At 37.8% G+C, this 22,514-nt stretch overlaps 1 protein-coding gene across 10 annotated transcripts in view; it reads left to right on the forward strand.

Moving 5' to 3' along the window:
- LOC139759640 (chloride channel protein 2-like) overlaps window positions 1–22,514 on the forward strand; it is a 235,064-nt gene that overhangs the window by 207,735 nt on the left and 4,815 nt on the right. For 7 of the 10 annotated variants that reach the window (XM_071682021.1, XM_071682022.1, XM_071682023.1 and 4 more), the window contains 13 exons: window positions 124–279; window positions 2,223–2,376; window positions 2,636–2,751; window positions 4,820–4,934; window positions 5,105–5,245; window positions 9,361–9,478; window positions 11,455–11,622; window positions 13,412–13,465; window positions 16,399–16,455; window positions 17,129–17,243; window positions 19,061–19,315; window positions 21,066–21,217; window positions 21,652–21,766. In XM_071682021.1, the coding sequence (XP_071538122.1) occupies window positions 124–279; window positions 2,223–2,376; window positions 2,636–2,751; window positions 4,820–4,934; window positions 5,105–5,245; window positions 9,361–9,478; window positions 11,455–11,622; window positions 13,412–13,465; window positions 16,399–16,455; window positions 17,129–17,243; window positions 19,061–19,315; window positions 21,066–21,217; window positions 21,652–21,766 (1,716 nt within the window). Of the gene's footprint in view, window positions 1–123; window positions 280–2,222; window positions 2,377–2,635; window positions 2,752–4,819; window positions 4,935–5,104; window positions 5,246–9,360; window positions 9,479–11,454; window positions 11,623–13,411; window positions 13,466–16,398; window positions 16,456–17,128; window positions 17,244–19,060; window positions 19,316–21,065; window positions 21,218–21,651; window positions 21,767–22,514 lie in introns of those variants that run through there. The other 3 variants (XM_071682020.1, XM_071682017.1, XM_071682019.1) reach the window with 2 other exon arrangements.

Raw genomic sequence — 22,514 nt, forward strand, 5'->3', positions numbered from 1 at the left:
ATAATAGACAGGCAATAGCTAGGATTTTATAGTACTGATTTATTCTTAAAAAACTATGATAAATGTGTGCAGTTTTTACATATTGCTTTTGCATACTGTAACTAAGTATTCATTTGTGTCCAGATTTTGCATCTCTTCAGCAATGTAACATGGACAGTTACAGCTTCAAATGGATTAATGTCACCTGAGCAGGAAAACATACTGAGTCACTGGTTGCCCAACTTGGAAGGAAAGGAAGGAAACTTTCATCTCAGCCTCTTTGTCTTCCAAATTGTTTCTGTAAGTGTCTTATCACCAAATGTGTATATTATGGCCTGAACATGATCTTTTGACCTGATATTACATCACAATGAATTACTAAAATCCTAGTTTTAGACAATAGTGTTTAATGTCAGGTATAAGATTTACATTATTGCTCGTAAATGAAAAGAAGAACACTGCTGCATATTGTGGCTCATATGGAGAGGTAGAGATTATATTATCTGCTTAGAATTGTCCGGGCTTTATGTGCCATAGTTTCCATTTAGAAAATTACATGTCATTTTAAGGGCTGAATAACTCAAAGATTTTTGCTAAGGCTGTGTGCTGTCACTGTAGCTTTTTGAAATATGTATGGATGAAGTGATGAGAGAGGTGAAAACATAACTAGGGAAAGGGGCTGCAGAGGAGTGTGGTAGTGAGGTGCGGTAGCTAGTGACAAGCCTGTTTGCAGATGATATTGTGTTGTTTTCTGAGACTGAATAGGATTTACAGAAGGTAGTAAGTTTGTTTTATAATTTGAGTAAGAGTAGGCAATTAAAGGTAAATATGAGTAAAAGTAAAGTAATGGTGTCAGAAAGGATACAAAATGCAAATATAGATTTTGCATAACCCTATAGTGTTAAAGAAGAAAGTGTATTAAATTGTGTTATAGATATAGGGGAAGAAAGACTGGGAGGTGCAAAAATCTAAGCATTAGAGCTACCTTGGGTAAGTTTAGTAATGTGGAAGAAGAGATAAGGGAGACAGCAGTATAGGGTAGAAGAATCATTGGATACCTAAATAGAATAATGAAGGGTATAGGTGTAAGTATGGTAGTGAAGAAAGGATTAAGAGATAGCATAATCCTCCCAGTCCTGACCTATTCAGCCAAAACTTGGATATGGATTAAGCCACAGAGGTCAAGAATCCTGACTATGGAAATGAGTTATTTGAGAGGAGAGTATGCATAACTAGATGGAATGAAGAGAAAGAGGGGATGTATGAGAAATGTGTTCTGGCAGGGAATGCAAAGGGACTGAATTGTAAAGTGGTAGAGTGGGTGAAATGTAATATTTGAGTTGGATTGGGCTCATGAAAAGAGTGCAAGATGGGGAGTTTACAAGATGTATGATAGTAAAATTAAAGTGGTTGGTGTAAGAGGAAGACCTCCTGTGATATGGGGAAAATTAGTGGTGGGAGAGAAATGATGGAAGATTGCATGGCATGGTGTATGTGAAGGAGGCATGTAGGGACAGGAATAAGTGGAGAGTCTTTTGTTGTGTCCACCCCATTGATGGGAGTTACCAGAGGGAATGATTGTCAGTTTGGCCATGCCAGAGTCTGACCTGAGGACAAGTGATAACGTAGCTGTGTTTGACTCTGCTGGCCATTCTTTTTCTCTCATTGAACACTTCCTCTTTTGATTGGGACCTGTGCAACATAGTGAAATGGGAAACAATAACCAGGCTAAATTCAGTGGTTTCAAAAGGTAATTTCTTCTACCTATATAATTCTAAATTTCACTCATTTCTTGCTTTTAGATTTCAAAACATGTAACATAAAACCAACCGACTCAAATCCTGGGCTCCCCACCCCTAACATATTGCATACCTCCCCTCTCTCCAAGATCCTTTTCTTCACCTCCTTCATTATTTCATCCACGAATAGATTAAACAGTCATGTTGACATCATACAGACCACTGCTGAAGACCCACCTTCCACTCACCCTCTTCTCTACTATGCACACACATGAGATACCCATGATTACAGCGTTTAGGTGCCCAAGTTGTCTCAGCTACCATGAAAAAGAAAAAATTATAGTAAATTTGAGAAAGATAGGAAGATGTTATTGGATAGATGTAGTATAAAGTTCCAATATTATGATACATAACAGATAACACAAAATAGACCATTTTAAAGGCAGTACAATTGTAGGTAGATTAACACTTGATTACATTCTCAGTGAAGAAAATTTTTTACAGGTATTTCAAATAGCTGTTGCCTCAACCCTGCCTGTTCCTTCTGGTATGCTTATCCCACTATTTAAAGTTGGGGCAGCATTTGGTCGTCAGATTGGTGAACTAATGGCTTCACTTTATCCACTAGGAATTACCCCAGGATTTCCTATTGTGCCAGGTTAGTGTATAAGGTATAATTTTTCTTACTTCTCAGAGTAGTTTTTGCTGTTGTTCCTGTCACTCTGTTTACTGTCTTTATATCCATTATGCTTTTTCCACAGGAGCTTATGTAAAGCATTGTTTCAGTATGTTTTTTGTTATAATTATAGAATGAAAATTATTTATTTCTTTTGGCATGATATATCATGGCATTATTTCATTACTTCAAGCATGATTCATGAATTACTATAGCTAATAGAAATGAAATGTCCAAACAGGTGCCTACGCCATGGTGGGGGCAGCATCCTTCTGTGCAGCAATCACACACACTATTTCTATCTCCGTCATTGTATTTGAGCTCACTGGGCAGATTACATATGTGATACCCATCATGGTAAGTTATCACTTCAAATATAGCTCTGAAGGTTTTAGTTCTTTGCATTAATATCAGTATTTTATGTGAATTTCACAAAGTGATGCTGATTATTATTTTTTATACTAAACTGCCTCTGCTGTCTTACTAAGGTAATGTCAAGAACAAACAAAGAATTGCCACATTTGCACATATCCACTTTCTAGTTGTCATGTATGATGTACCAAAACAGAACCTACTATCCACACCTTAGCCCCAAAGACTGCGTCATCTCTGATGTCCAAAACCAGAACATACTATCCACACCCTAGCCCCACAGATTGCTCTAAGGTTTACATTGACTGCTTTATGTGCTGTGATTCATCATTTTGTCAGCACAATTCATCCCTTATACCACATTCGTCAAAGTCACTATATTCCATGCATGCTTCTTGCTCTCCTGAATGTTCAGGCCTCAATATACCCATACATCTGTCACTCTATCATTCTGTTTTCTCTTCAGTTTAAACCCCCCTCCCCCTTATCCCTCAACAGTTAACATAAAGATTAACTTAGTCAGTTCTTCTTTGCTGATCCTCCCTATGTGTAAAAACCGTTTTGATATACATTAGTCAGGTCCTTTTACTCAGGTTGCATTTACCACCACACTGTACAAACCTCGCTAAAATAAGGTTGAATGAGAGAATGAGGAAATTAACAGACTTAGGATGTTATGAAACTTAAGAGCAGAGGTAAAATTAAACAAGTTGTAGTAATTTATGGAGACCAAAAATTAGAAGGAAATCAGGTAATCAGAAAAATATGCCATAGAAAATGGAAAGTAGTAATAGTAAACTTACCAGCCATAAATGTAGTTAACATTGGAACATACAGGCTGCTTAAAACGTGTGCAAAGTGAGAGGGTTAGGCAGGTAAGTGCAAGAGTTTTGGAGAAAGGGGCAAGTATGCAGTCTGTTGGGGATAAGGGGGCCTAAGAAGTGTAAAATGAAAGCGTTTAATAAGATATGTAACAAAAGCAGAGGAGTTATTAATTTGCATAGACAAACCTGAATGATGTGAGGTGGTTTGATCCAGTGAGTAATTAAAGGGTAAGAGAGATGTGTGGTAATGAAAATAGTGTAGCTGAGAGAGCAAAAGAGTGTGTGTTGAAATGGTTGGGACATACTTCAGCAAATATGTATATTTTATTTTTTTCCATGCTTGCTGTTACCCAGCATTAGGAAGGTAGTATCAGGAACAGACAAAGATAAGGTGTCATTCTTTTCACTTGAAGGTAGTCTTGCTATAGGTGACAGGTCTTTTGTTATCCGTTTTTTCTGTGTATTCCCAGTCTTCTCTCTTTTTGTATAAGATGCAATCCTGCATGTGCCTACTGGATCATTGTTTTTCCTGTCCACACAGTCTTTGGATTAAGTTTTCCTTTAGCTGTGTATCATTTACTCCTTGCATAGCCACCTCCTTTTGTTTTTACTCTTTTTACAACTACAGTAAATGAGAGGGTGTATTTAGCAGGAGGTGCTTTAGGAAGTGCCCATTGCTGTTTAGCAGCTTCATGTTTGCTAAGATGGTGGTACAGGGATATGAACCCAATGGGTGAAAGCTTGATTCCTGTCCTAGAAGCATAAGGATTAATTTGGCTTAGCAACCCTCCCATAAAGCAAACACCTCTCACAGTCATGCATACTAGACTCTCCTGTATAAAGGAAAGGTTTTGCAGATTTTTAAAACCTATACCATGTTTCACATTTTTGTTGAGAGTAGTGCATTAGGTTGAAGTAGTAGGTAGGAAAAGTAGGCAGGGATTAGGTAGACATTGTCAGTAGGAACATTAGGTAAGAGCCTCTGCAAACACTGCACTAGAGTTGCCCTCTGCTCTTGGTCTGTTAAGGGTGAGGAACTAAAGGCTAAGAAGCTGCACTGGAGTTCACTAGTTATGGAGACTGTTGCCATGGCCACCCCCGTGAGGGAGTTTCAGGTGGGAACAGGCATTAGAGGTATAGACAGATAGATAGTGTAGTAAAGCCTTTTTTTCATCAAAATGAAATCCTTCTACGTGCATTTCTTTTGCCATTTCTGTGCTTTTTTTCAGATTGGAGTTCTGATATCAAATTGCATATCCTCACTCCTTCAGCCATCAATTTATGACAGCATGATTCGCATCAAGAAGTTGCCCTACCTTCCAGATATCATTGCTACAACATCATGTAAGCTACTGCATAAAAGATTTTTCTGAAAATAAGATACTGGTATTCAGCATTGAAAATGTGATATATACTTGAATATTCCAAGCAAGTCAAATTTTGGTTACTCCATGAAATAATATTAGGATGAAATTGATCACATATGATACATATTTTCCATTTCCTTACCCCAGCGGATGTCTACAATATTTATGTGGAAGATGTAATGGTACGAGATGTAAAGTTCATCTATTATGGTGTAACATATACAGAACTCAAGAGGATCCTAAAAGAAAATCGCAAACTGAAGTATCTTCCTCTTGTTGATAAGCCAGGTAAGTTTTCAGATATAGTAGTATGCAAAGCTTTCCTGTATACTTTTCTGTTAAATTATATCAAAATTTAGAAACTGGACTATTCAGTTTTTAGGAGAAATTTCAGTATCTCTTATTAGCAGCTTACCAGTCTTGTTTCTGCTGGAACAAATTAGAAGAGCATTTGAATATTATTTTCTGTACACAATTGTTTCTCGTTTCTTATATAAGTAGTTTCAAGAACAAATAAACACCAGCCTCACTTGCAAACATCCTTGTTTTGTCAAGTAAGGTGCAGAAAAACTCCATCCACAACCAAACCCCACATACTCTTCCATTGCTTACCTTGATTGCTTCATGTATCTTCAACTCATTAAAAGCATGTTTCCCACCCGAATACCACCCACCCCAACCCATTACCACATCAGTCCAAGTCATTCTTCCCTATGTCTGCCTATCAACCTCATTAATGTTCAGGCTCCAATACTCGAAGCCTTCTCATTGTTCTATCTCCTTCTTGGTTTTCCTCTTTTTCTTCCCTCCACTTCTGACATAGACTTTCTTAGTCTTTATTTCTCGTACCTTTTCTATAGGGCAAGGATATTTGAGCATACCCTGGTCAGCTCTTTTAGTCGTACTGTACTTATTACTGCCCTTCTCCCGTAAACTGTCACTGTTTACACAATTGACCTACCTCCCATCATGTATTATCCTTTAACAATGTATTTCCAACATGTCCTCCTCTTCCATTTATTAGCATTCAGGGCCCAAGACTCACATCCATACATTACCGCTGGTCTTATAGTACCTTCAAACTTACTGATCTTAACCCTGTCAGACACTGGCCTCTCCTTCTACACTTTCCTCACTGCATTTAGGACCTTTGTCCCCTCTCACTTCAGCCCCCATGATTGCATCTGCTGTAAGTCCTCTCCTAGGCACCTAGAGCTCTCCACTTCCTTCAGGCTCTCCCCATTCATATATATTCTCAACCATATTTTTTCATTTCTCTGGTGCATCTCACCACATTCCTTTGGTTTACATACACTCTCCATGTTCTCTTCATACATTTTCCCTAACATCATCTTAACGTAATCTCAGGCTTGCTTTACATCAGATAGGAGTTGCGTATTTAAACACTCTTAAATTTTTCACTTCATACTTGACATGAAAGTTGCAGAAACATTTTCAAATGCTTTTACAAACATAGCAATTTGTTGATGATAGATTGGAAGATAAATTGGTTTTACGTCACAATCAGTAAAAGTATATTTTTAGGTAATCTACAGTTATTCAGATCTAGTATCTCTGTCAAGATTGCACTAATTTTTTGGTCTATGGCATACTTACTTTTATACTCATAGACAGTGCTTTATATCCATGTTTGCTCTTGTTGAAAATTAAGAGTTGATGATTAATGTTTCCCAGTTAAGTAACTAGCTAGCAGTACCATGCTTTATTAGAAAAAGGATGACTTGATTCTGCAAAATCCTTTCTTAGTGTATTATTGTAGCTATAATTTCTTGTAGAAGACAGATCATTAAGTGATGCTTGCTAACTTCATGAGATTGCAATAGTTCTCTTTAGTAGAATGGTAAGAGGCTGATAGAGGAAAACAAAGAAAGCATGAATGAAAATTTTGGAAGAAAGTTGGGTGAAATGTTCAAAAGCAAAATTAGAAATTGTACTGGAATGAGGAGAGAAAGGAAAGAGGTACATGTAAGAATAGAAATGAAAATGACAAGTAAGGAAGAGGAGTTGATGAATCAAAATTATGGAAGTGAAAAGAAGATGGAAAGAGTGTTTTGAAGAATTGATGTATATGGGAGAAGGTGAGGCAGCAGTTCTTACATGCATGGTTGTAGAGAATGGAATGAAAAGAATTCAAGTGCAAGGGCCAATAACAAGGAGGGAGGTAAAAAGGGCAATAATGAGGGTGAAGGTAGGAAAGGCACCTGGAGTGGATGGGATTACAGCTGAAATGTTGAAGTATGGAGGAGAGAGTGTGATACAGTGGATGTATTTGATATGTAACCTAGCAAGGAAGTAGAAGGTTGCATTTGGTATGTAACTTATTATGGAAGCAGAAGGTTGTACCTGGGGATTGACAGGTACTATCATTCCTTTATTCATTGAAAAAGGAGCTAAGGATGTATGCAGCAATTAGGAGAATAGTCTGTTAAGTATATCAGGGAAATTGTATGCAAGAGTATTGATTGACAGAGTAATGGAAATGACTCATTACAGAGGGAGGAGCTAGGGGTTTTAGGAAAGGTAGGGGTTGTATGGACTAGATGTTTGCAGTGAGAATGACTGTGGGAAAGTATCTAGCAAAAGGTAAGAAGCTGTAAGCAGCTTTTATTGATCTGGAGAAAGTGTATGAAAGAGTTGACTGGAATGCTTTATGGGATGTGTTAAGGATATATAGGGTAGGGGAACAACTGATGGATGGTGTGAAGGCCTTCTATAGAGGAGCAAATGCATGTGTAGGGGTGATAAAGAGTTGAGCAAAACTTTTGGGATACATTTGGGTGTGAGGTAGGGCTCTTTGGTGAAGTGATAAGAGAGATGAGAGCAAGACTTGAGAAAGGGGATGTAGAGAGAGAATATGATGGTGAGGTATGGTGGATAATGATAAGCCTGTTTATAGATGATGCTGTGTTGTTGGCTGAGAGTGAAGAAGAGTCACAGAAAGTTGTAAGTGGGCTTTATGATGTGTGTAAGCACCTCTTCTTGCCATACATAACACAACACTTAACTCACACAACTCATTGATCATAACTCTAGATTTATGTGCTGTAAGCACTGTGCGCTAGCCCTCCCTTCTGGCAAAATGGCAGGAGCAATAGATAGAAGTTGGTAGGAACATTTAGCCAGGAGCATTAGGGAGAAACACAGGTAGAAGTAGTTGGTAGGAACATTAGGGAGGAGCATTAGGTAGTAGTAGTCGGTGGTAACATTCGGTAGAAGCCTCTGCAAACACTGTGCTAGAGCTGCCCTCTCCTGGTGGCCTCTTAAGAATGAGCCACTAAAGGTTAAGAAGCAGCACTGGTGTTAACTAGTTATGGAGGCTCTATTACCGTGGCCACTCCATTGAGGAAGTTCTAGTTGGGAACAGGCATCAGAGATATAGATAGATAAATGGTAAGCATATGCAGTTGAAAGTAAATGCAATTTACAGTAAAGTAATGGTGTTTGAAAGGAACCAGTGAAAGCATAGATTTTACAACTCCCTGGAGAGTAAGAAGAAAGTGTACCAAACTGTGTTATAGAGGGGGAGGGAAAAAAATACTGGAATAGGTGACAGTAAGTGGCTGGGAACATTATTGGGTAAGCTTGGTGATATGGAGGAGAGATAAGGGAGAGAGCAGTTTAGTGTAGAAGTCATGGGGTCCCTTAATAGAATAATGAAGGTTAGAGGTATAAGTATGGAAGTGAAGAAAGGATAGGAACAGCACAGTCCTCCCGATCCTGATCTCTGCAGCTGAAACATGGACCTGAGATGAGACTCTCACAGATATTAAGAATCCAGGCTGTGGAAATTAGTTTTTTGAGAGGAGTATGTGGTATGAGTAGATGGAATGATGAAGGTCATGAGGGGATGGGTGTATGAGAGATTTGGTATGACAGGAAATGCAAGGGAATGAATTATGGAGTTGTAGAGAGGGTGAAATGTAATACTTTGAAATAGTTTGGGCATGGGGAAAGAGTGCGACACATGAAGTTTTCAAGGAGTGTATGATAGTACAGTTAAAGGTGTTGATGAAAGAAGACCACCTGTGACATGGGGAAATAGTGGAAGAGTACTGGGAGGAAAATTATTTCTTTAAGTGACTAATAAATCTCAGTTAGGGGTTGATGGATCTGATTTTCTTTAGCCAAAACACTTGCTGATTAGCTGGCATTTATGTAGTTTGCAAAATGAGACTAACTGGGAGCTCTCATTTCCTTGACAGTTTCATTTGTTTGTGATATCTTACCCATGCTGGAGGGTTGTTGAGGAGTGTTTGATGCTTTGTAAGTAATTAGTCTCACTGTGTTAGTCATGTATCTTTGACTGGATATGGTTGCAATTTAGTATAGTGCCAGTGAAATTGATTTCTGTGCTCAAAATCAATTTTTATTTTCCTCGACAGAGTCTATGATTCTTCTTGGATCAGTCCAGAGGATTGAGTTAGTGCGCATCCTGGTAGATCAGATTTCATCTGAGAAACGGCGAAAAGAAGCAACTCGCAGACATTTAGATGCCTTGAGGTATGAACTGCGCATACTTTTTCTTTTCTTTCATACTTTTTCACTGTTTCCCACATTAGTAAAGTTACACCTATTCACATCAGGCCCCACAGACCATTCCATGGTTTCCCTGGCTACTTCAAATGCCTTGGTTCAGTCCATTGACAGGACATTGCCCCTGTATATGACATTGCTCCAATTCACTCTTTCAGATGCATTTCTGGCACCTTCTTGCGTGTTCGGTCTCCAGGCACTCAAAATCTTATTCACTCTATCCTCCATCTTCAGTTTGCTCTCCTCTTTCTTCTTGTCCTCTCCACTTCTGACACATCTGTCATGGTTATCAACATCTCACTCATTCTGTCTGTATGTCCAAACCATTTCAGCACACCCTGTTCATCTCTCTCAACCATACTCTTCATATTATCATGCCTCTTTCTTACTCTGTGATTACTTACTTGATCAACCTACCTCACACCACATATTGGCCTCAGACACATTTCATTTTCTGTACATTTACCCCTCTTCCGTACATTCTCATCCACAGTCCATGCGTCACATCCATACAGTGTTATTGGGAATACTTTACCTTCAAGCATATCCATTTTCTTCCTCCCAGATAGTGACCTTTCTTTTCATACATTCCTTAATGCTTCCAGAACATTTCTTAGATTTGTCCTCTCTGAAAGTGACCTCACTATCCATGAATTCCTTAATGTTCCAAGAATCTTCACCCCCTCACCAACCGTATGACTCACCACCACTTCTGTAGTTCCATTCACTGCCATGTCCTCTCTCAGGTATGTAAAACACCCCACTTCCCCCAGGTTTTTTGCATTCAAATTTACACCCCAACTAATCTGTCTCTTTGCATTGCTAAACCTAACAACCTTGCTTTTATTTATATTTATAATCGGCTTCATCCTTTCACACACACACCCAAACTCAGACACCAGGTTTTGAAGATTTACACTTGAATTTACCACCAGCAGTGTGTCATCAGCAAACAACTGACTCATTTCCCTACAGATTGCATACCTGTCCCTCTCTCCAAGACCCTTGCATTTACCTCCTTAAACACCCCACCTATAAGTAAATCAAATGGTCATGGTGACATCACACACTCACCATCACCTGACCCACTCACCTTCCTCTTTACCATTCTCTCTTGGTAAAAACTCCTCATTGCTACAAATAGCTTTTCTCCCACACCATGTATTTGCATCACCTTCCACAAAGCGTCTCTTATCCTCCCTCTCCTATGCTTCTTTCTGATCCAGAAATGCCCCATAGAAATCCTTCTGTTTCTCAAAGTATTTCTCAAACATTCTTTGAAGCAAGCATCTGATCCACATAGCCTCTACCGCTCCTGAAACCTCACTGTTCTTCCCTAGTCTGATGCTCTACATATGCCACTATTTTCTAAATTACCAGGTTCCAGGTACACTCAACAAACTTCTACCACTCACCTTTGTTCCTTCTGCCTTTACACGGTGGTACTATACATGCACTCTGCCAGTCCACAAGCACCCTACCATGATCCATGCTGCCTTTCTTTCTTTCATACTTATTCACAAAGAGAGGTCTCATTCACTCATATTCATACTCAGGCATACATGCATAATGCATCATTACCACAGCCCTCTTTACCAACTAGGCTCCATAGACTTGTCCTTCAAATTGATTACTCCTTTTCCTAACCTCTTCACTACTTTTTATCACTTCCTCACTTGCTGCCTTTACCAATGCTTCAATTTGTTCTATTATTTTTCTCGCCTTATTAACCTCCTCCCAAAAATCTCATTCTCCCTAAAGTTTACTGATACTCATCTCAACTCTCATTTGCCCTCTTCTTCAACTCCTGCACCTTCCTTTTGATCTCATGTCCCTTCCCCTAAGACATATTCCAATCATTTGTATTCTTTTCCTGTCAGTACTGCTTGTACTTCTTTTTTTTTATTTTATTAGTATGTATAACTGATGATTTGTGTTCACAGACAAAAGTGGGAAGATGAAGATGCAGCTGGTGGACCAAAGCAGAGTCGTATTCGATATGAAGATGAAGTTAATGATGAAGGTGATGAGCCAACAACCACTCCAAGCATTATTCATCGGTTTTCAAGATCACTAAGTCGATCACTCTCACGCTCTAGATCTACCTCCAGGTAAAGCTCTTGATATGATAAGAGTGTTTAAGTTGATCCATTTTAACTTAATCAGTTTCATGTAGAACATTTATAAACTCTTCAGAAGAGAAATTTTGACACAAGGGATGACTTTTTGTAATTGTTCTCAATTTTCTTGTGAAATTATATCATTGATAAAGATGGGTTATTTAATTGTATTGAATGCTGTAAGTGATTAAAAGGGTGGTGGCATGAACAGAGCATCAAACTGGGGAAGAACATTGTGGCATCAGTACGGTAGGGAATGTGTGGATCAAGTGTTTGCTTTGAAGAATCAGTGTCAAAAGCACTTGGAGAAAGAGAAGGATTTGTACAGCATATGGCATTTATGCACCCAGAGAAAGAATGTGATGGAGTGATAGAGATGTTGTAGAAGGCGTTATAGATACATATTGTGGGAGGAGAGCTTCTAGAAGCAATGAGGAGTCTCAGTCAAGAGAGTAAGGGTGATGTGGCATTGGGAAGTGAGAAGAGTGAGTGGTTCCAGATGAAGGTGAGTCTGCAACAAGGGTGTGTATGCTGTCACCATGAGTGTTTGATCTGTTTATGGATGGGCTGTTGAGGGAGGTAAATGTGAGGATCTTAGATAGAGGGGCAGGTTTGCAGTCTATTGTAAGGGGAAGCCTTCAAAGTGAATCAGGTGTTGTGTGCTGATGACATGGTTCTGGTGGCAGACTCTAGTGAGAAACTGCCAAAGCTGGTATCTTGAGTTTTTGAGAGTGTTTGCAAGGAGAAAATTGAAAGAAGATTTTGTAAAAGTAAGGATATAAAGTTTAGCAGAGAAGAGAAACAGGTTGATTAGAGAGTGAGTGTGAGTGAAGAGAACGCAGAGAATGTGAAATAGATATGGGAATAGACATGGCAGTGAATGGAACCATGGAAACAAGTAAACTATAGGGTGGTTGATGGGCTAAAATCTTGGGGCATGTGGAGTGTGTGAAAAGAGAAGTTACTGTCTATAAAGGCGAAAAGGTGTAATTTTGATGGTATATTAGTCCTGACATTGTTGTATGGATACAAGACATGGGCCATAGCTGAAAAAGTAAGGAAGAGAATGATGTATTGGAAATTAAATACTTGATGACAATATGTGGTGTGAGGACAGTTGATTGAGTAACAAATGATAGGGTTAGAGAGAAATGTAGGACAATATGTGGTGTGAGGACGGTTGATTAACAAATGATAGGGTTAGAGAGAAGTGTAGTTGGAAGAAAAGTATGGATGAGAGAGATGAAGAGGTTTTGCTGAAATGGTTTGGACATATGGAGGGGTTAAGTGAGTAGAGGCTGACTAGGAGGGTTTACATTTCTAAAGTAAAGGAAGCAAGAAGGGGGATATCAAATTAGAGAGTAAAAGATGCTTTAATTAATCAGGGCCTGAGCATGCATGAGGTTGTGAGGCATCAGTGTGAAAGAGCAAATTGGAGTGATGTAGTGGTTACATGCAATCAGATGCTGAACCTGGGCATATGAAGTGGTCAGGGAAACCACAGAAAGGTTTGTTGGGCTTGGCTGTGGATAGGGGGTCTCTAGTTTCTGTGTTGTGTTTAACAGCTAGAGACTGGATGTGAGCAAATTAGGCTATTCTCCATCTGTTCTTGTCACTACCACACTGCTCATGAAACAGCAGACAAGTTTTAAAAGATAATACTAGAAAGCCTTGCATATCAGAATGCATTATCACAGAAGTTCTTTGAAACAAAATATTTTTTTTTAGCTGATTGAAGGAAATATTAACCTTGTGTTCAAAAGTATACCATCCTTTACAGGTCTCGATCTAGGTCTCGTTCAGCTTCAAGAAGTCGACAAGGAACCCCGTCTAGGTTAGTGATAACATATAAAACTAGTAACTAAAGAGAATAATTGAATAAAAAACAACTAGAATATTTGAGTGTAGTATACTCCTTATTCAAATTTGCTTTTTTATCAAATTAAGGAAATGTGAATTATGGAACAATTACAGGCAGTTGGGTATCACCTCATGCTATAAGCTATCTATTAGGTTTAAGAGGTAGCTAGAAAATGGTGATAGCATGTAATAACATTTCTTACCTCAACAATCTGTCCTGCATACATGAGAGATGTTGTAGAATATCTTTAAGAAAATCTTAAGACCTCCCTACCCTCAGTATTCACAGTGAGGAAGCACTGGCCTTCCCCACCCTTAGCTAATCACTTAGCCATAGTAATGGTGCCTTGCTTGTTTTGGGCTGGCCTTTGGCCAGTCAGAGACTGCCTCAGAGATAACATTATCAACTTGCTTAGCTGATCATACTTCTGTAGAATCACACACGGACAAGACATCTGTTACAAGACCAGCTTTTACCATCCCCATGGATCAGAATCCTATTTTTAAACATTATGATTTAATTTTCAAGAAAAATGGTGTACTGTCTGTGTGCTTTGGTAAATGTTTTAGGATACATCCCTGGGGATAGGGGAGAAAGAATACTTCCCACGTATTCCCTGCGTGTCCTAGAAGGCGACTAAAAGGGAAGGGAGCGGGGGGCTGGAAATCCTCCCCTCTCTCTTTTTTTTTTTTTTTTCCAAAAGAAGGAACAGAGAAGAGGGCCAGGTGAGGATATTCCCTCAAAGGCCCAGTCCTCTGTTCTTAACGCTACCTCGCTATCGCGGGAAATAGCGAATAGTATGAAAAAAAAAAAAAATATATATATTTTTATACTATATGTACTATATATTACTCTTTGCTGTGTGTTTAGGTCATGTTTCCTCCACTGATAAGTAGCGTATTTATTAATCTGTTTATGCATCTTTGTACACCACCCTAGATGACAAAGTAATATTCAGATGGTATATGTACCATATTGAAAATTATCGGGTGAATCGTATGCTGGCACAATTGACTAGTTTTAAGTGGCATATACACAGTATTATTGGAAAGTATCAGGGTGACTGGCATGTTCATTGCAAGGTTTGGTCATGTCTGTCTCTACACCCTGCCCTCCTTTATTGGGTTTCTCCCCTTTTACTTGTGCTTTGGTTGTTTTCTGGTCCTTTTTTTCGTAGATATGAGTGTATGGGCCTTGGACAGGGAGAATTACACTAGAGATAGGGATCACAGTGGTATCACTGTGTTATAACTGGTGATAATATTTTGAAACCCAGATGAGTGTCAACTTAGGAGCAGACATCAAATGACTGAGCTTCCATTTTTCTTTGGTTGTCCAATCTACCTCAACTGATGTTAGATATGTAGCTCCCACAACTTGGTCCTTGGGAAGGGGAGTGTATATTTTAAGGGATCTTTGTTTTCTCACTCAACCAGATTGTTGAGGACAACTTGTGGACATCAATAAAAGACATCAGTAGAACTTAGCCAGATCTGGATTTGAGTGGCATAAAGTTTTGGAATTGGAGTAGGTTTTTTTTGGACCTTGGCCTTTCAGCCTATTACATGCACTATAGCTATCTACAGAGCAGATTTTGGATGTTAGATAATAAACCATGCAAGAAGAACCTAGGAAAAATTAACCTGTTCAAAGAAAGGTAAAAGTGTAGCTAATAGTTCCAGGTTTACTTGGAGGGATCACAGATATGATATTTATGATCACTTCCAACACCAATATGGTGGTATCAGGTGTAAATATTTAAATTTGTGGTTAAGTCTTACCATTGATTTTGTTTTTCACTAACTTTTGGGAGGAATGCTTGGAGTAAAAAAATCAAGGCTTAAGTAAGGTATGGAAATTGATAAACCTCTTACAGTGCTTGAAAGAGAGCACCCTTCTTATTTGGCCTATTGGTTAACAGGACAAAAATATTTCATTGTAAGTATTATTGTCTAGATGAGTGTGTATATCTAATATTCTGTTTGTTAAGGACCACTTTTTTCAGTGTCATTGGATAAAGGTTATTTGGAGAAGGAATGCCGATGGGTACCACAGACTATGGCTTTTGGTTGACACATAGATTTGAAAAATTAATAGGGCAAAGACTAGGAGGCATGTGAGCAGTTGGGTGGAGAGGTGTTCTGCTTCTGCATTTGGGCAAGCATCCCATTTATCATTGTCTTGCCAAAGGTATTGGTCCAAACCAGCATATACATGTTCAAGCCAGCCTGTATGAGATATAAAAGAACTGCTCTGTGCCAAAAGCTATACTTTTCCTTATATTTCTTAGTAATCTTGTTTTTGCTTTACTGTATAATCTTATCTCACTCCATTCCTTTCAGCAGTGGAATGTCTTACACAACTTTATGCCTTATTATGATCTGAGTACTTTTCTCATTATTCTGTTTACACATTTTAATGCATCAGTTTTATATAGAGACTAATGTACATACCTTTATTTTTGTTCTCTGCTGATTCTGCCTCACACTTTCTCTTCTTAAATCACTGTATAAAGAGGTCTGAATTGATTTTTCATTTGAATTATTTTATGTCCAGTTTCAGTTGTTTTTAGCGTCATTGATATATAATCATTTGAGAAAGCTGGTAAGTATCATTATCATTTGCAATCAGATGCCAACATAAAGAAAATTTTCTGTGGTCTTCCGTGTTTGTATTACTTGCCTTTTAAATCATATAGATATAATACAATTTTTTATTGTAAATGTAATCAATGCATTATTCTGTTTGTAGCAGATATACTTACAAGAAAGACCATTGGCTTATTAGTTTTATTTTATTTTCACCAGTTTTAGCAGCTTCATTTACTCAGGGCAATATGGATTACTGGTCCACAATATAATTTGTTCATTTATTACGATTTTTCCTTTTTTTTTTTGCCTCGGCAGTGACAGCGACGATTCTTCCACCTCCCCACCCGGGTCGCCTGCATCCACACGCTCTAAGTAATTACTGCTGAATGATTTATGATGACCAATTTTAACCCACTGATAAGATTTAATTAAGTTTGGTTTTATTCTCATGTTACATAGAAACTCAAACTTGATTAACTTTTATCATTTATGAAGTTGCTCATCATCCATTTTTGTGTTTGCTGCATGATCTTTTTCTTCCGGTTGACTGGCTTATTTGCATCTTTCCAGTGATTTATGCCATTACAGTTTTGTATGTGAAGTACTTAATATCTTATACAGCATTTTATCAATTGTTTACAAACTTAATTTGCTCACTTATGTGTTAATGTCATTATCTATTTGTCATCCATCCAGATTCTTAAACTGTGAAGCTTATTTCAAGTCATGCATTTTGTGTGTATGCAAAAGTTTGATTCTCTCCTATTCAGTATGATTTTAAGCAATATTTCATGTTAGTGTTTAATAGTTTTAGTAAAGTCTGGTCCTCATTATATAAAGTAATGTTGCTTGCCACATATAAAATAGAATGTGTGTTAAGATCATTCTAAACACTATGATCATGTTAGTTTTTCATTGCATTTGAATTCAGTCACAATTCTGCAGATTCATTATGTATGCTGTAATGTGATATTAACAGAAGAATTTATGAGATTCATCTCTTTTAAAACTTAACTAATGTTTGGTAAAACTTTTTTCATTACAGACGAGATTCAGATTCTGTGACACCACCTGGCTCCCCTGCAGTAAATCGCCTTAAAGAACTTTTCCCCTCTAAGTCTCCATTAGTTCGCAAAGCTTCAAGATTCTCTATAAGCAAGGTCAGTTTATGATTCTTATAATGATGATTTCTGGTTAACCTCCTTTACAGAAGTGAATTATCACCTGTTGTAACCAGTTTGTACAGTACCCAGAGGTAGATCTAAACTCATGGTACCTTATCTTTTTACCTTTTTCTCTTATTATGCATCATCTGGAAATTTTGTATACTGTCAGTATTCACATATTCATCACTTAATTTATACCAGTCATTCATTATTGTGACATTTAAAAAGTATTTACTGATGTCTTTTCTAAGTTTCTTTCTTAGCTTCTTGTGACCTCTGGTTGCTCTGCCATTGCAGTTCATTAAGAACTTTTCACTGTTGGCTGGCAGGAATGCTACCGCTAGAATATGAATGTCCCTAATAGGGAAATGACTATTCGAATACAATGTAATTGAATATCCTTCGTCTCATGTTGGTGAGCAACGGGATCTCCTCTGGCCAAATCCCATCAGGCTTACACAACCAGCAGATAGCATTTTACAGAACGACTGTAATCAGGGGCCCCACAGGCCTTTTCATGGTTTCCAGACCATTTCAAATTTCATGGTTCAGCCCGCTGAAGCATGTTGCTCCCTATATAGCATATCACACCAATATGTTCTGTCCCTTGCACACCTCACACCCTCCTGTATGTTCAAGCCCCAAACACTCAAGGCCTCTTACACTCCATCCTTCCACGTCCTTGGTTTCCTCCATTTCCTTGTTCCCTCCACTTCCTCTATCATCCTTTCCTCACTTACCCTCCCTATATTTCCAAAACCTTTCATCACACCCTCTCATACATACTCCCCACACTACCACACCTTACCCTGTCATTTCTTATCCGATCGACCCTCCTCACATCACATATTTTCCTCAACCATTTTATTTCCAACACATTGCTCTGTTATTTACTTTTTTTTTTTTTTTGTATAGGGCCCATGCCTCACATCCATATAAAACATTGGGACTACTCTGCCATCACATATACCAATCTTTGCCCTCACAGACAGTAACCTCTCTTTCTGCAACCATGTCTACTCCCAGGTATCTGAAATATATCCCTTCCTTCACTTTCTCCCCATTCAAAATTGCAGTCCAGCTAACTTGTCTCTTTCCACTCATATACTTAATAACCTTGTTTTTATTCACATTTACATTCATCTTGCTCTCACACATTCTCCCAAACACAGGCACCAGCTTCTACAGTTTCTCACTGAAATCTGCCACCAGCACCATGTCACCAACAAACAAATGACTAGCCTCCCACATATCCTCACTCATGACAGAAGGTAGACCTGTTCATTGCTCTAAGACCCATGCATTCACCTGCTTCACTACTCCATCCAAAAAATAAAAGAAATCAAACAGCCTTGGTTCCATCTTATACTGCTGCTTCAGATCCACCATCACCTAAAACCACTTGCCCTTCTCTCTACCTACTCATACATGTGTGATATTCTCTTGATAAAACTCTTCACTGATTCTAGCAGCTTTCTCCCACTGTATATTTCTTTATATCTTTTTTTTTATATGTAATATATATTCACTATGTTGTAAAGATGTATGAAGAAATACAGCTTCAGCATATCTGAAAGTCTTTACATACATTTTATTTTCACTGATATTTCTTTGGAAGTCATAAACACCCTCATACTAATTTCAAATGATGTTACAACATAGGATTATTACTTGAGTATCTTTTATACTTCATGTTCAGTTTTATTCATAAATGATATAACAGAAACAGTTGTTTTGAAATCAGCAATTCTTGTAATAGTACAGCTTATGAATGCTAAATTTCTATGTATCCTGTGTATCTCTGTTGAAAGGTAGAGAATGGTCGTAGCAAATCTGGGGCAGAAGGTGAAGCAAATGGGAAATCTAGTGATGACACTCCAGACAAGAGTAGTAAAAAGAGATCTACTGTGGAAGTAATGAGAGATGTTAGTAGTAAATTACGCAGTTCATCGAAAACCAAAAAAGATTCTGCATTGGAGAAGGATCCTGTTAAAGAATTAAGAAGAGCCACTTTAAAAAGATCAAACTCACTTGATTCAACAACCTTCAGAGCAGTAAGTCAAGAGGTAAGTGAATGATATGAATATCTGAAGACACAGTTGGTCTTCTAGGAAATGGAACTGATATATGATTGTTAATACTTTGAGATGTCATGACATCATTTACTAGTCTTTGCTTTCTGTACCCACCCATATTTAGATGCCTACTACAAGTTTATTCACATATCCATGATCAACAAATAAGCCTTTTGAGTAGGTAACTTGTATTTAAAACTTACACATAAGGAAGAATTCATCATGGGAAGGACAATCAGCCTATAGTAAGGGTCACACCATAATTTTGCATCAATGGTTTATCAAATCAGCATGCTACCCCACCAATATGTTACTCCTCCAGTATCTACAAAGAGTTTAAACAGTATAGAAGCAGTCAGTTGGCCTTTATTTTCATTCAGGTTATATGGCTAACATTTGCTTATTTGGTTTAGTTTTTCAACTTTGTTTTTGATCTACAGGCTTACTTTGGTCATCAGAGTTGCATTATGAATGTGTTAACTATAATTGGGTAACCATACTTACGGTGCTGGGGGTAATGGGATATCTGTAAGAATTAAATAGATTATTTGTTCTTTGAAATATGTTGGACTGTATGATCCATTTATGAAGAGCAGTTTGATCATTTAATACATTCTCCCATTATGAAGCAAAACCCTGGATGACACAAGGCACACTGTAAGCTTTGGTAAACAGAAAGAATTTTAGTGTGACCATCAGATTCATATCATCAAGGTCTTCATCTGCTGCCTCCTACAGAGGGCTATCACACCTTCAATTATGCCTACCACACTCTCCCATCAGGGCCACCGCACCTGCCCTTACCATCACCAGTCCTGCCCTACCAGGCTACCACACCCTCCCTCAGTACATGACTCCCTCCCTCACCACCACACCCTGAACAGCTCAGTAACATTGTTCATTGGTTTAACCAATCTCATTTTCCACCACTATTTTGTTGTTCATTCCTCCCATATTACAGGTACAATCTTTATTCAACTGTGTAATAATATGGTACAATAAGTAACATGATTGGAATTAGAAGGAAACATAGGATGAAAATGAAGATCTGAGGATGTGTATGTGGTTAAATGAAATCATCAGAGATGTATATGAATGAAAGTTTTGTGAGATGGTATGATCATGCAGATCACAGGATAGATAACGAATTGGTTAGGAAGATTTGTAGTAGTATAGCTGATGTTATCCTACAATTGCCACCCTATCATCAAGCACATTCAATAGCCCCTAAGGATACTCACTTCTTCTCCTCACTTCCTGTTGCCACTTCCTCCATTGCCCCTTTGCTTTTTTTTCACATTATTAATCTCCTTCCAAAACATCTCATTTCCCCTGAAGTTTACTGACACTCACTCAACCCAGCTCTCATTTGCTCCCTTTTTAATTACAAGCACTTTTGTTATGACAGAATGGGGAAAAACAAAATGGTTTCAGGAGTGGTAGAGAATGTGTGGATCAGGTGTTTGCATTAAAGGTTATGTGTGAAAAATACTTAGAGAGAAAACAGAAGGATTTATATATGGCATTAAGGATTTATATATGGCATTAGTTAGGGTGAAAATGTGCTGGAATCAGCTTAGTATTAAAAGCATGCACCTCTTTAACCTTGTGTGAAAGGAAATGAAGGAAGCAGTCATGAACATAAACATATTAGTGTTCCACAATTATTAGAATTCAGATTTACTGCTTTTACAGTTTGAATTTAACAGCACCCACCTTCTGAATTTTTTTTCTTCTAAAGGATACCACTGATTCAAAGAAGACTGCTGAGATGCTGTCACCCAAAAAAGGAATCCTAAAGCGTCGTAACTCCTTCAGTTTAGGTATGACATCTACTCCTGATGTTTCTCCAGCAGAAGCCCATTACCAGACCATCACTGTTGGGGACACAAGGTGAGCTTAGATAATTTTTTATATGTCATAGGGGAACAACTGTGAAATTAGGTACAATATGCAAGGAAGCATATAGTCCTGTATTGATGAATGCATTGTCAATTGTACAATTCTCTAATATGTACCTGTTCCCTTTATGCTAAGTGGAGACACTACAGAAATAAATAGAAGATCAAGTTGTGATGTTAGGTAAGTATTATAAAGATCATTAAGTATAAAATGTCTTAGTAGACATGACTTTATTTCAATTTTCATAAAATAAGTTAATCGCCAACTTTTGTTTTATGTACCTATTTTTCATATTAACTTCGCTTTTATCATATGAAATTATATTTTACTGATAAATATTGTAAGGTATTTAGTGTGTTGTATTATTGTAGGAAGCAGGTTAGGCATAATATGATTTGCTAATAACCCATTTACAATTTCCACAGACTTCGTACTGCCTTTGAGAAAGTACGACGAATGAGAATGGAAACTGCCAGCTCAGTGGAATTAAAACTTTCTCAACTTTCTTTGTTTAAATCTAAGAAGAAGGATCAGAATGCTGTAAGTCTGAAACTTAATATGACCCATAGTATATTAGTATTTTAATTTCAAGTTCTCAGGGATGATTGTCATTTCTTAATGCTACATCTTTTATAAGTAACTTCCAAACTTCAAAATTATTGATAAAAATCTTGAGCCTTGTTGCATTGAATAAATGTGAGTGATACTGCAGGAAAATGTACAAGTTCCAAATTTGCAAAAAGATATGATGTGGACATTTTTGAGAATGTTTATTATGACAGTTGTGGACATTCTTGTTCTGTTGAACTTTTCAGGTATACAGTAGCAATAGTAATAGCTTTGTCAAAAGTCCATAGTATTATTAGGATAGTTAAGATAATTGAATGCAGACACTGTAGTCTAGTGCATTGGCAGTTATTTTACAACAAAATGTAATGTGGAATTTCAGCAACGAATTAATGTTTATTGTATGCTTTATTCATTAATTTCAAGTTATACCTCTCAAAACTGCATCCCCTTCACTGCCACCTCCGTCTTCCTCTGTTACTACTATCACTGGCCCACAACCCTCCACTATCCTCATGCTGTTGGCAGTAATGCTTATATGTCCACAGATTGTATACTAATTCATGATTTGCTCACATGGGGTAGGGTTTTCACATATGTAGCATGAAAACATTATTATACTCGAGTTTAAAAAGATGATGCCTTAAGAGTGTAGAACTCTCTGCCCTTGTTGTACAGATAGGTAATTACTGCATCCCCTGGCTATGTGATGAAAATGAAA

The sequence above is a fragment of the Panulirus ornatus genome, chromosome 33 (genome assembly GCF_036320965.1).
Source record: "Panulirus ornatus isolate Po-2019 chromosome 33, ASM3632096v1, whole genome shotgun sequence".
Classification (NCBI taxonomy): domain Eukaryota; kingdom Metazoa; phylum Arthropoda; class Malacostraca; order Decapoda; family Palinuridae; genus Panulirus; species Panulirus ornatus.